Source organism: Oncorhynchus gorbuscha, linkage group LG09 (assembly GCF_021184085.1).
Source record: "Oncorhynchus gorbuscha isolate QuinsamMale2020 ecotype Even-year linkage group LG09, OgorEven_v1.0, whole genome shotgun sequence".
In the NCBI taxonomy this organism is placed as follows: Eukaryota; Metazoa; Chordata; class Actinopteri; order Salmoniformes; family Salmonidae; genus Oncorhynchus; species Oncorhynchus gorbuscha.
The window spans coordinates 34,290,645-34,302,412 of NC_060181.1; the positions used below are offsets into that span (position 1 = coordinate 34,290,645).

General features: G+C 41.0%; 1 protein-coding gene across 1 annotated transcript; it reads left to right on the forward strand.

Annotated features, from left to right (window-relative positions):
- Positions 1 to 5,304: 5,304 nt before the first annotated feature.
- On the forward strand, positions 5,305 to 11,768 carry LOC124043436 (interferon-induced protein 44-like). Its single transcript, XM_046362049.1, has 8 exons — positions 5,305 to 5,472; positions 6,381 to 6,894; positions 7,694 to 7,745; positions 7,843 to 8,038; positions 9,272 to 9,424; positions 9,543 to 9,714; positions 10,151 to 10,251; positions 10,407 to 11,768. The coding sequence occupies exons 2-8, from the start codon at positions 6,414 to 6,416 to the stop codon at positions 10,590 to 10,592; spliced, it is 1,341 nt and encodes a 446-aa protein (XP_046218005.1). The 5' UTR covers positions 5,305 to 5,472; positions 6,381 to 6,413; the 3' UTR covers positions 10,593 to 11,768.

The following is an 11,768-nucleotide window of genomic DNA, read 5'->3' on the forward strand; positions in this document are numbered from 1 at the left end:
AAAGCAAACATTGAATATCCATTTGAGCATGGTGAAGTTATTATTTACACTTTGGATGGTGTATCAATACACTCAGTTACTACCGAAGAGGAAGAAAACTGCTCAGGGTTTTCACCATGAGGCCAATGGTGATGTTTAAACATTATAGAGTTTCATCGCTGTGATTGGTGAAAACTGAGGATGGATCAACAACATTGTAGTTACTCCACAATACTAACCTAAATGACAGAGTGAAAAGAAGGAAGCTTGTACAGAATACAAATATTACACAACATGCATCCTGTCTTCAATAAGGCACTGAAGTAAAACTGCAAAAAGGATGACAAGGAAATTAACTTTATGTCCTGAACACAAAGCGTTATTGTTGGGGCAAATCCCACACAACACATCAATGACTTTTCAAGCATGATGGTGGCTGCATCATGTTATGGGTATGGTTGTCATCGGCAAGAACTCGGGAGGTTTTATTAGGACAAAAACATAGTAATAGAGCTAAGCACAGGCTAAATCGAAGAGGAAAATCTGGTTCAGTCTGTTTTACAACAGACACTGTGTCACGGGGGTTGCAAAGATTCGGGAGACATGTAACAAATCAGGGTTGAAACTAGAGGTTGACCAGTTAATCGGAGTGGCTGATTAATTAGGGCCGATTTCAAGTTTTCATAACAATCGCAATAACGATTGTCCAACTCAATAACGAGTCCAACGCAATAACGACCTGCCTCTCTCGTTGCACTCCACAAGGAGCCTGCCTGTAACGCGAATGCAGTAAGCCAAGGTAAGTTGCTAGCTAGCATTAAACTTAGCTTATAACAAACAATCAATCATAATCACTAGTTAACTACACATAGTTCATGATAATACTAGATATTATCTAGCGTGTCCTGCGTTGCATATAATCTGACTGAGCATACAAGCATACAACTATCTAAGTATCTCACTGAGCGGTGGAAGGCAGAAGCAGGCTCGTAAACATTCATTCAAACAGCACTTTCGTGCATTTTCCCAGCAGCTCTTCGTTGTGCGTCAAACATTGCGCAGTTTATGACTTCAAGCCTATCAACTCCTGAGATGAGGCTGGTGTAACCGAAGTGAAATGGCTAGCTAGTTGGTGTGCGCTAATAGCGTTTCAAACGTCACTCGCTCTGAGCCTTCTAGTAGTTGTTCCCCTTGCTATGTATGGGTAACGCTGCTTCGATGGTGGCTGTTGTCGTTGTGTTGCTGGTTCGAGCCCAGGTAGGAGCGAGGAGAGGGACGGAAGCTATACTGTTACACTGGCAATTCTAAAGTGCCTATAAGAGCATCCAATCCAAAAAATGAAAAAATGAAACGGACGATTAATCGGTATCAGCTTTTTTGGTCCTCCAATAGTCTGTATCGGTATCGGCATTGAAAAATCATCGACCTCTAGTTGAAACCCAAACAAAAGAGCGAGGAGTACCTTGAATAAATAACACAAGCGCACGATGAGACCCGTAATCATCTGCACAATCCACAGCCCAAAACACACAGCACAGGTAATCACATGCACCAACGGACATAGTAACAATAATCGACAAGACCATGGTGAACAAATGGCACATATATACAAATACAATCAGGACGATCACAGGAATGCAGTGTGAGTCGATCAGGACCCGATGCAGCTGCCGAAGTTGCGTTGTCGTCGGACGACCCAGTTGCAGCTGCCGAAGTTGCGGCGGCGCCGGATGGACCAGTCGCAACGTCGTCGGACGGGTCGTTCACGCTCGCCCTCAATGGTCGATTATTCTGTCACGTTGGTAACAAAGATTTTGGAGACAGGCACAGGAATGCGTTATAGGGCTTTTATTCAGCCCAAATTACAAATTACAGGTACACTTCAACTATGACAGACAAAATGAGAAAATAAATCCAGAAAATCACATTGTAGGATTTTTTATGAATTTATTTGCAGATTATGGTGGAAAATAAGTATTTGGTCAATAACAAAAGTTTATCTCAATACTTTGTCATTGCCAACAAAGGGTATATAACAGAGGTCACATGTTTTCTGTAAGTCTTCATAAGGTTTTCACACACTGTTGCTGGTATTTTGGCCCATTCCTCCATGCAGATCTCCCCTAGAGCAGTGATGTTTTGGGGCTGTTGCTGGGCAACACGGACTTTCAACTCCCTCCAAAGATTTTCTATGGGGTTGAGATCTGGAGACTGGCTAGGCCACTCCAGGACCTTGAAATGCTTCTTACGAAGCCACTCCTTCATTGCCCGGGCGGTGTGTTTGGGGTCATTGTCATGCTGAAAGACCCAGCCACGTTTCATCTTCAATGCCTTTGCTGATGGAAGGAGGTTTTCACTCAAAATCTGACGATACATGGCCCCATTCATTCTTTCCTTTCCACGGATCAGTCTTCCTGGTCCCTTTGCAGAAAAACAGCCCCAAAGCATGATGTTTCCACCCCCATGCTTCACAGTAGGTATGGTGTTCTTTGGATGCAACTCAGCATTCTTTGTCCTCCAAACACGAAGAGTTGAGTTTTTACCAAAAAGTTATATTTTGGTTTCATCTGACCATATGACATTCTCCTAATCTTCTTCTGGATCATCCAAATGCTCTCTAGCAAACTTCAGACGGGCCTGGACATGTACTTGCTTAAGCAGGGGGACACGTCTGGCACTGCAGGATTTGAGTTCCTGGCAAAATAGTGTGTTACTGATTGTAGGCTTTGTTACTTTGGTCCCAGCTCTCTGCAGGTCATTCACTAGGTCCCCCCGTGTGGTTCTGGAATTTTTGCTCACCGTTCTTGTGATCATTTTGACCCCACGGGGTGAGATCTTGCGTGGAGCCCCAGATCGAGGGAGATTATCAGTGGTCTTGTATGTCTTCCATTTCCTAATAATTACTCCCACAGTTGATTTCTTCAAACCAAGCTGCTTACCTATTGCAGATTCAGTCTTCCCAGCCTGGTGCAGGTCTACAATTTTGTTTCTGGTGTCCTTTGACAGCTCTTTGGTCTTGGCCATAGTGGAGTTTGGAGTGTGACTGTTTGAGGTTGTGGACAGGTGTCTTTTATACTGATAACAAGTTCAAACAGGTGCCATTAATACAGGTAACGAGTGGAGGACAGATGAGCCTCTTAAAGAAGAAGTTACAGGTCTGTGAGAGCCAGAAATCTTGCTTGTTTGTAGGTGATCAAATACTTATTTTCCACCATAATTTGCAAATAAATAAATTAAAAATCCTACAATGTGATTTTCTGGATTTTTTTTTTCTCACATTTTGTCTGTCATAGTTGAAGTGTACCTATGATGAAAATTATAGGCCTCACTCATCTTTTTAAGTGGGAGAACTTGCACAATTGGTGGCTGACTAAATACTTTTTTGCCCCATTGTATATACAAATAAAATTAGTGGGAATAGGGGCCAGGTGTCCACAATGAAAGTTCCAGGGGAATCTGTGACACACTGGGACATAAATCTGCCTTTCAGCACCACAGTAACCTAAAATACAGTGCCATATAAACACTTGAAAATAAAGGCAAGACTTTAAAATGGCTGTCTAGCAATGATCAACAACCAACTTGACAGAGCTTGAAGAATTAAAAATAATAATAATGTGCAAATATTGTACAATCCACGTGTGCAAAGCTCTTAGATACTTATCAAGAAAGACTCACAGCTGTAATCACTGCCAAATATGATTCTAACATGCATTGAGTCAGGGGTATGAATACTTATGAAAATATATCAGTATTTCATTTTCAATACATTTGCAAACATTTGTAAAAACATGTTTTCACTTTGACATTACGGGGTATTGTATGTAGATGGGTGAGAGATAAAAAAAAAAAAATTCAGGCTCCCCAATGGTGGAACAAACTTCCTCACGACGCCAGGACAGCGGAGTCAATCACCACCTTCCGGAGACACCTGAAACCCCACCTCTTTAAGGAATACCTAGGATAGGATAAAGTAATTCTTCCCACCCCCTTAAAATATTTAGATGCACTATTGTAAAGTGGTTGTTCCACTGGATGTCATAAGGTGAATGCACCAATTTGTAAGTCGCTCTGGATAAGAGCGTCTGCTAAATGACTTAAATGTCAAATGTAAATGTAACAAAACAAAATATGGAATAAGTTTAAGGGGTATGAATACTTTCTGAAGGCACCGTAGTTCACAACTGCTAATGCATCCTCTGCGTCCAAATGAAAACTGCTATCAATAGAAATGAATGTGGCTCGTATATTACCTTTATTATATCCCCTTTCCTCAAAGCTTTTACAGTAAAATACCCAAGACGTACCAAACCTGGTGTTCTGAAACATTGTACGATTACTTCCATTTAGTTCTCTAGGATGTTTGCCTTCTGTGCCCAGTAGGTGGCAGTATGTTACAACTGCTCTGTGTTCCTGAATGTGCAACCCTCCGCCAAACTGCCCTGTTTTCAAACACAATGATAAACAGTCCTTGCCAATGACTGATGAGTTATTCAAAGAAAACCCCATTCTGACAAAAAACAAGCACACAATGTAACTTCCATTCTGCCATCCACCACAGCCCCAAAGCGTTTTGAAATTGACACATTTTAAAGTATTTCAGCTTATTCTGCACCCATACATTACATTTTTTCTAAATGGCATGTATTATTTTTATTATAAATAAATTTTAAACAAGCGCAGGTGGTAATTTACACAATATTAATATTACTGAGCTGTTGTTAATACTATATTTGTTCCAGTGTTCTGTATTGAAAAATCAAGGTAAATGAAAAACAGTGTTGTTACTCATTGCACTATATGAGCATTCATTCAAAGTCGTGCTCTATTACATTTTTTAGGCATCTGTAAACTACTTTCTACAAATTGCAAATCCAATCCGACAAAAACCAAAAGAGCTAGCTGTGTTTTTCTTCTGCACGTTGTCTGTCCCATTGCCGACTATCTGCCCACATATTTTCAGGGACACGCACATGCCTCGAATCAGGCCTTCTTGAAGCTCATTGGCATCTTAGATGGGGTTGGTATAGAGGTTTTCTGACGGTCATGGGTCTGTGCAACTTCCATATCAGCAACCCCTCAATATTTTTCACCGGCCCGCAACACTCTGGGGACTGGGTAGATAGGGACTGGAGGGGACAATAATCAACATGTTGAATTGAAAAGGCCACCATTCAAGGTGGTCCCTGAACACACTGCTGGGACAGCAGTCGCTGCTTGGCTACTGGCAGTTTTCAGGGTGTTTTAGCTTTAGAAGTTGAATTTATAAAAGTGAAAGTGAAACTTAAGACTCCAGAGGACTCCCAATCGTGTGCAACTGCAGCCCGTAATTCGGGGCGTTTATGCATGTGGGAATTCCTGCACCGTTTCTTCCTCTTTTGGAAAGTCCCTGAAATGTAGACAGCCTCCTTTTCATAAGACAAGGACATAATGTTTTTACTCTGGTTGGTTGCCTAAACGGAGAGACATACAGTCCATCTGAATAATTTGCAGGTAAGTTGGTTAAGGACCTGATTCCCTTCTGTGTGTTAATTGCGTAGTGTGCCTGTTGTACTGTTAAACATATAGCAAGCTGACATTAAAAGCCCAATCCTTGATTCGTTTTTCAGTCAAATGGTGGTCCGCCTTTTTTTTGTTGCTATAAAGCTGAAGGACAAAGCTGGAGAATGTACATTATTGGATAAAGCTATGGAGGGTAGACCATGAGATAAAAGTTATATTCAAATAGTGCTTTGAAACGATATATTGTTTGTTTACAAAGATATTGTTTGCAAACATTGAAACAACTTGGGTTATGATGGATTAAGACAGCTGTACTGCGCTCATGAGGCATTTCTAAGTTATATGATTTTAGAATAAGTGGGTATGTTGAACTGTCTATTGAACAGATTTAAATAATATAAAAAATACACCTTTAACCATTTAGTAGCTTTGATTTAATTAGCAAGGCCACATGGCAAGCTTGAAGTTGGTTCCAGCTTTTACTTTCGGGTCCATCTTGTACTTTCAAGTACAATCTGTTATACTTTCGTTTCCAGCTCGTACTTTCTGCGATGTCTACAAGACATCTTGGAAAGTACAACCTGGAACTGAAAGTAATAGCTGGAACACACCTCAAGCTTGCCATGAAGCCTTGCTAATTAAGTAGATGTGCAGAGTGGCGACATTTTCCAACCTACTCAGGAGTATGATGGCTCCTAACCACACATAATGTGAAAAAATATATTTGTTTAATATTTTGAAACAATGTCACACCAACATATTTAAGTCTGGTTCTGCTGTCGCCTTTCTTGACCATGTGGCTTGGCCACATGGCCAAGAAAGGTATCAGCAGAACCAGACTTAGGATTTTGACGTTTTTCTTTTAACCTTGCACGTGATTTATTTGTCTTTCCTATCAGGAGTCTTTCCTACCAAACCTCCTGGGTGTCACCATGAGTGTGGTAACATCCAGTCTATCAGGTGATCAGGAGAAGAAACTGCTTTCTCTGTTCGGCCATGTCCGACTCAGTCTGCTGTACAAAGCCAGTGTCCAAGGCTACACGGCAGCTGCCTTTCACGCACGCTGCAACAGCCAGGGACCCACTTTAGTCGCTGCCTACAACAAGGCTGGCTTCCTGTTTGGAGCCTACACCAGCAAAGACTACACTCAGAATGGGCAGCCTATTAATGACGACAAGGCCTTCCTCTACAGCATCAATGATGAAAGACAAAATCCACTGCGTGTGTCTAGTGCCAATGGCCAGTATGGTTTCACAGATGAAAACACTGGCCCGAATTTTGGTGCCTTGGTGTTTCTGTTCAATGACACAGCTACAGTCCAATATAACGCATGGAACAGCTATAACTTTGAGGCAGCACATATGCATGGCGACGACCTGCAGCTGACTGAATGTGAGGTTTACAGAGTGGAGGGTGAGTGATATTTACATACCTACTTAGGAGTATGGTGGCTCCTAACCACAGAAGATATTTCAGTGCACAATTTTGTTTTACATTTTGAAACAATGTCACACCTACATGTCTACGGTTGTTGTAATAACAAACATTATATGTTTTAAAGGTGCTGCACAATCTATTTTTGTTTTTGCATTGTAATTTAAAAGAAAATTCAGAATATAGTAATAGTGGAATTATAGTGCTTTACCGTATTCCTTACCCACCAGTGTTGTGATTGGCTGTGATATTCTCCTATTGATTTCTCCCAACGGAGCGGCATCTGTTGTCAAAATGGGAAGGCTGTTTTGACTTTGTGGCTGCGTTATCTAGTGGGAACCGCTCTAACATTTCCTGGTTGCTAAAATTCTACACTGTTCACTTTATGAGAGAAATCAAGCACTGAATAGTGTAGGGAATAATTGTACTAATAATCTAAATCACTGTGAAATATATTTTCAATAACAACAAATATCGTTTTTACAGAAGTTTTAAATCTGGTGGACCAAAACCGAAGGTTAAAGGCTCAAGCGCGAGTCTCCGCCATGTTACGGGAAATGGGATGCGGAGAAGGTGGAGATTTGTTTTGAATGAAGCCTAGTGCTGTTGCAATTCACCTAGCACTAGGCTGCATTCAAAACAAATCTCTTTGTGAAACACTATCATTCCACTATTACTGCAGATATATTCTGGACATTTTCTGAATTTACTATGCCCAAAAAATTTAAATAATCCTACCTTTGTAAAAGATCATTCAAACTAATTTCTCCCCATTCAGAATTGGGAGGTTGTTTGACAAAGACTTGGAGAAACATGCAGTGGACCTCTGAGTATGTAATGCTAACTTTAAGCATAACTGTAAACACACACACACACACATTACATTACATTGTGCTTAACTATCCCTGCACCTTTCTGACTTTCCAGGAGGAAACGGCAGTTGAAGGAGAAAATCAAGAACTATAAGCCTGATGTCAAGTCAGTGAGTCAGGCCCGGGTTCTCCTCGTGGGTCCTGTTGGGGCTGGCAAGTCCAGCTTCTTCAACTCTGTCAACTCTATCTTCAGAGGAAACATGACCAGTCAGGCCATCTGTGGCAGCGCAGGCACCAGCCTGACCACCCAGGTAATATGTGTATGTGTGCATGGGTGGGTGCTTTCTTATGTCAGTTTGACCAGGTACCACATCTAATGTGTGTGTTGATTATGCATGTGTGTGTTGGTCCCGTGCCATTGGCATGTATTAATGGATGCCAAGGGAAGCCATGCTTCCCCCAAAAATTGACCATGGAAAAAAATAAACAAAATACTGTGTCTTTCATCGCTCAGTGTTTAATACATTTCCTTCACTTCGCAAGAGGCCGAATGTTTTTCACCAGAGAAAGCATCAGGCTAGCTAAAATTTTCATTTTCCTAAATTAGCCATGGGTGGAGATAGGGATTTGGACTTGTGGTTTTACATCATTCTCTGTACTGGCCAATGATTATATCGGTGATTCTGATCCAACCATAAATTCAGACATGGTGTCACTGGCCTGAGAGGATGGAAGTTCAATATGTACCTAAATGTAGGAGTAGGCTAATGATGTTAACTAGCTGGCCTGGCACATCGTTGCCCATGAAAGGAAGTTAGGTTAGGTAGCAAGCATTTTAGCCAGGTAGCCTAGTACAACAAAAAACAAAGTGTGTACTGTGTGAGTCATAGACCATTTAGGCAACATGAAAGGGGTGGATGGTATTGGCGTTTCTCTACAAGTAGGGTAAGTCAACGTGTTTTTTCTACTTGCACGTACACACACACAAATCACTAGGCTATGATGGACATCCACATCATATTTAGCTTATGTTGATTGGACAAAATCGTTTTTTGTTATCTTTCAGTTGTCACTGTGTTAGACTAAACATCGGTGATTAGATTGTTAAAATGTTTAAGTCAAAATGGTGCTGGAATAGTGGAGGCAGTGCCTCTTTTCTTTGCGACTTGCAGTAACTGTTGTTCTAAATCAGTAGTTGTTTAGTACTCCAAAAATGTCAGAAACATTAACTTGACCATGCTGTAGGTCATGTAACTGTTTGTTACATGCAATATGTATTGAGGACTGCTCCGGTTTTGTGATGGAACGAAGGTGTGGTTGAATTTATTCAGCCACTGTGTCTTCTTATTGTCTCGGCCTTAGGTCTGTATATCACGTTGTCAAGGCGTATGAACTAACAGGTTATCGAGCAAACAGCCCAATTATCACAACACATAGGTTATAATATGGCTTTTTCCCCCTGGCTTGGCTTCCCCAGGGATTTTACCCACATGCCACTATTGCCAACCACCCAGGTGCGTGCTGACTGTCTTATCTTTCCCTAGTTCCGTACCTTCACCATCAAGTCGGGGAAGAGTGGTGAGCCTATACCCCTGATCCTGTGTGACACCATGGGACTGGAGGAGGCGTCAGGAGCTGGCTTGGACATGGAGGACATAGTCAACATTTACAAAGGCCATGTTCAGGACCGTTACCAGGTATGCAGACTTGTCTGGAGGCACAACGCCTCCTAGCAGTAGGAGGAGAGACACCATTGATCAAATCTAACAAACCAACAAACAAACAAACAAAAAACTCCATGTTTGTAATTTATAGTTTAATCCCATGACGCCCTTGAGTGAAGATGTACCTGGGTATCGTAAGCATGTCAGTCTGAAGGATCAGATCCACTGTGTAGTGTACGTGGTGGACGCCTGCAGAGTCTCTCTGATGTCTGCCAAAATTGTGGAGAAGTTTGCCGCCATTCGCAAGAAGACCAATCAGATAGGTGAGCGAATGGTGGACGATATGTTTTGAAAAGGGACGAGTCAGTGTCAAATCAATGAGCCTTCTTATAATTGACATATTTGTACATACTGTTATACTGTATATACTTATAGTGTGTCATAGAGCATTATGAAACTGTACGATAAAACAAAAAGGCACAAGAGGATGTGGATATCATTTGCATGAATGTTGTATATTGTGATTATAAGGGGCATTGTGTGATTTATAGCTTTTTTTTCTCTACAGTTTCATAATGCTCTATGAATATGAGGTGCTTTCAACTCCTGTTTCCAAAGAAATACGGAACACCTTATGAAGAAACACTCCATAAGGTGTTCCACGTGTGTACCCTATTTCAATGGGTAACTCTGTATGGAATTCTCTCATATTTAAACATCCTGACATATTCATTGTCTTGTTCTGCATGTTTGTCCTAGGTATTCCCCAACTGGTGTTAATGACCAAAGTGGACGAGGCCTGCCCCCTAGTGTCAGAAGATCTGCAGAATGTTTATATGAGCCACTACATACAAAGGAAGGTGAGCCGTTTGGCAATGGCAATTAAATAAAATGAGTCAATCTTAAATCCTAATCCTTAACGCCTCTTACGTCTTGAGCAGATCGTTATTTATGTATACAAAAGTAAGTGGTCAACCACACTGCATTTGGTGGTGTGTGTGTATCTGTCTTTCAGATCCAGGAGTTGAGTGCATCCCTGGGCATTCCTGTGTCCGGTATTCTGCCAGTGAAGAACTACAGCCAGGAGCTGGAGCTGAATCAGAACACTGATATCCTGATACTCAGTGCTCTGGATCAGATGTTGAACTATGCTGACAGCTTCTTCGAAAACCAGCCTGAAGAGGAAAAGGAAGGGCTCTAACCCTCTTCACAGTCCCACTGTCAAGTGTCAATACTCTGACAAAAATGTTTTGTAGATATTATAACACGTTGCTCTTTCTTACTGCTATCTTTACTTAGACATTTACATTACATTTAAGTCATTTAGCAGACGCTCTTATCCAGAGCGACTTACAAATTGGACCATTTTTTGTGAGCTTTTTACGTGACATGAAAAACACCTTGCCCTAATGTTCCTTTAACACCTTAATTCAGTTTGTGATAGAGCTTTGATGTGACAGTGCAAAGCAAATTCAAGGTCGCATTTGCCTTCTTTCAAGCAGTAGTAACGTACCTAAACAATGCATGCATGTACCAATGCAAACAGACTGTTCCCCAATTGAGTAAAGGGTTAAAGGGAAAGGGTGGGGCCTAGTGAATAATCTTCTGACAAAGCAACTCTACCTGTGGACTGTTTGAAGCATGGGAAAACAATCTATTTACTGTCTCTATAAGAGAATGTCTATTGTATGCAAGTGCCCCAGAGCACAGTAAAGTTGCATCACTGTAATTTGAAAGCATTGTTTATGTAGAGAGTTTTACCCTAATATCGTATGTTATTAATTCTATTCTTGGTAACGCTTTAGGCTTGGGTGATGACACAATGCACTGCAGTGTTGGTTGATTGACAAATTGAGTTGTTGTCCAGAGGACGATATATTGCCTTTCTGTGGCTCCTGTCACCATATTCACTGAACTAGGATAAGACGCAACATGACCAATTCATAGTGCTACAGTGTGTGCTTTCAAAAACAATAAACATAAAACATGAGATAAAGAGAGGTGTGTTTTGAAGCCATCTGGTGGCTACTATACTACTATACTGAGTCCTTGGAGTTACTACTGTAAATTGGAAAGTAAACAAAAACAAATTACTTATTTGACAGGTGTTTTCAAGTTAATGTCTCCGCATGGTATGTAATTATGATATTTCACACATTCTAAAACCACTAAAATCATCTCTCACAGATGCATGTGCACACATACACACACACACACACACACACACACACACACACACACACAGGTAGTTTCACGTTTGTGGTTATTTGTTTCATGTATAATGTTTCCTATATTCAATACATTGATCCAAACACATTTCCTGTTGTGCATTCCTGAGATGTTACATGCAGTATGAATAATAAAGATGACAAAAGTT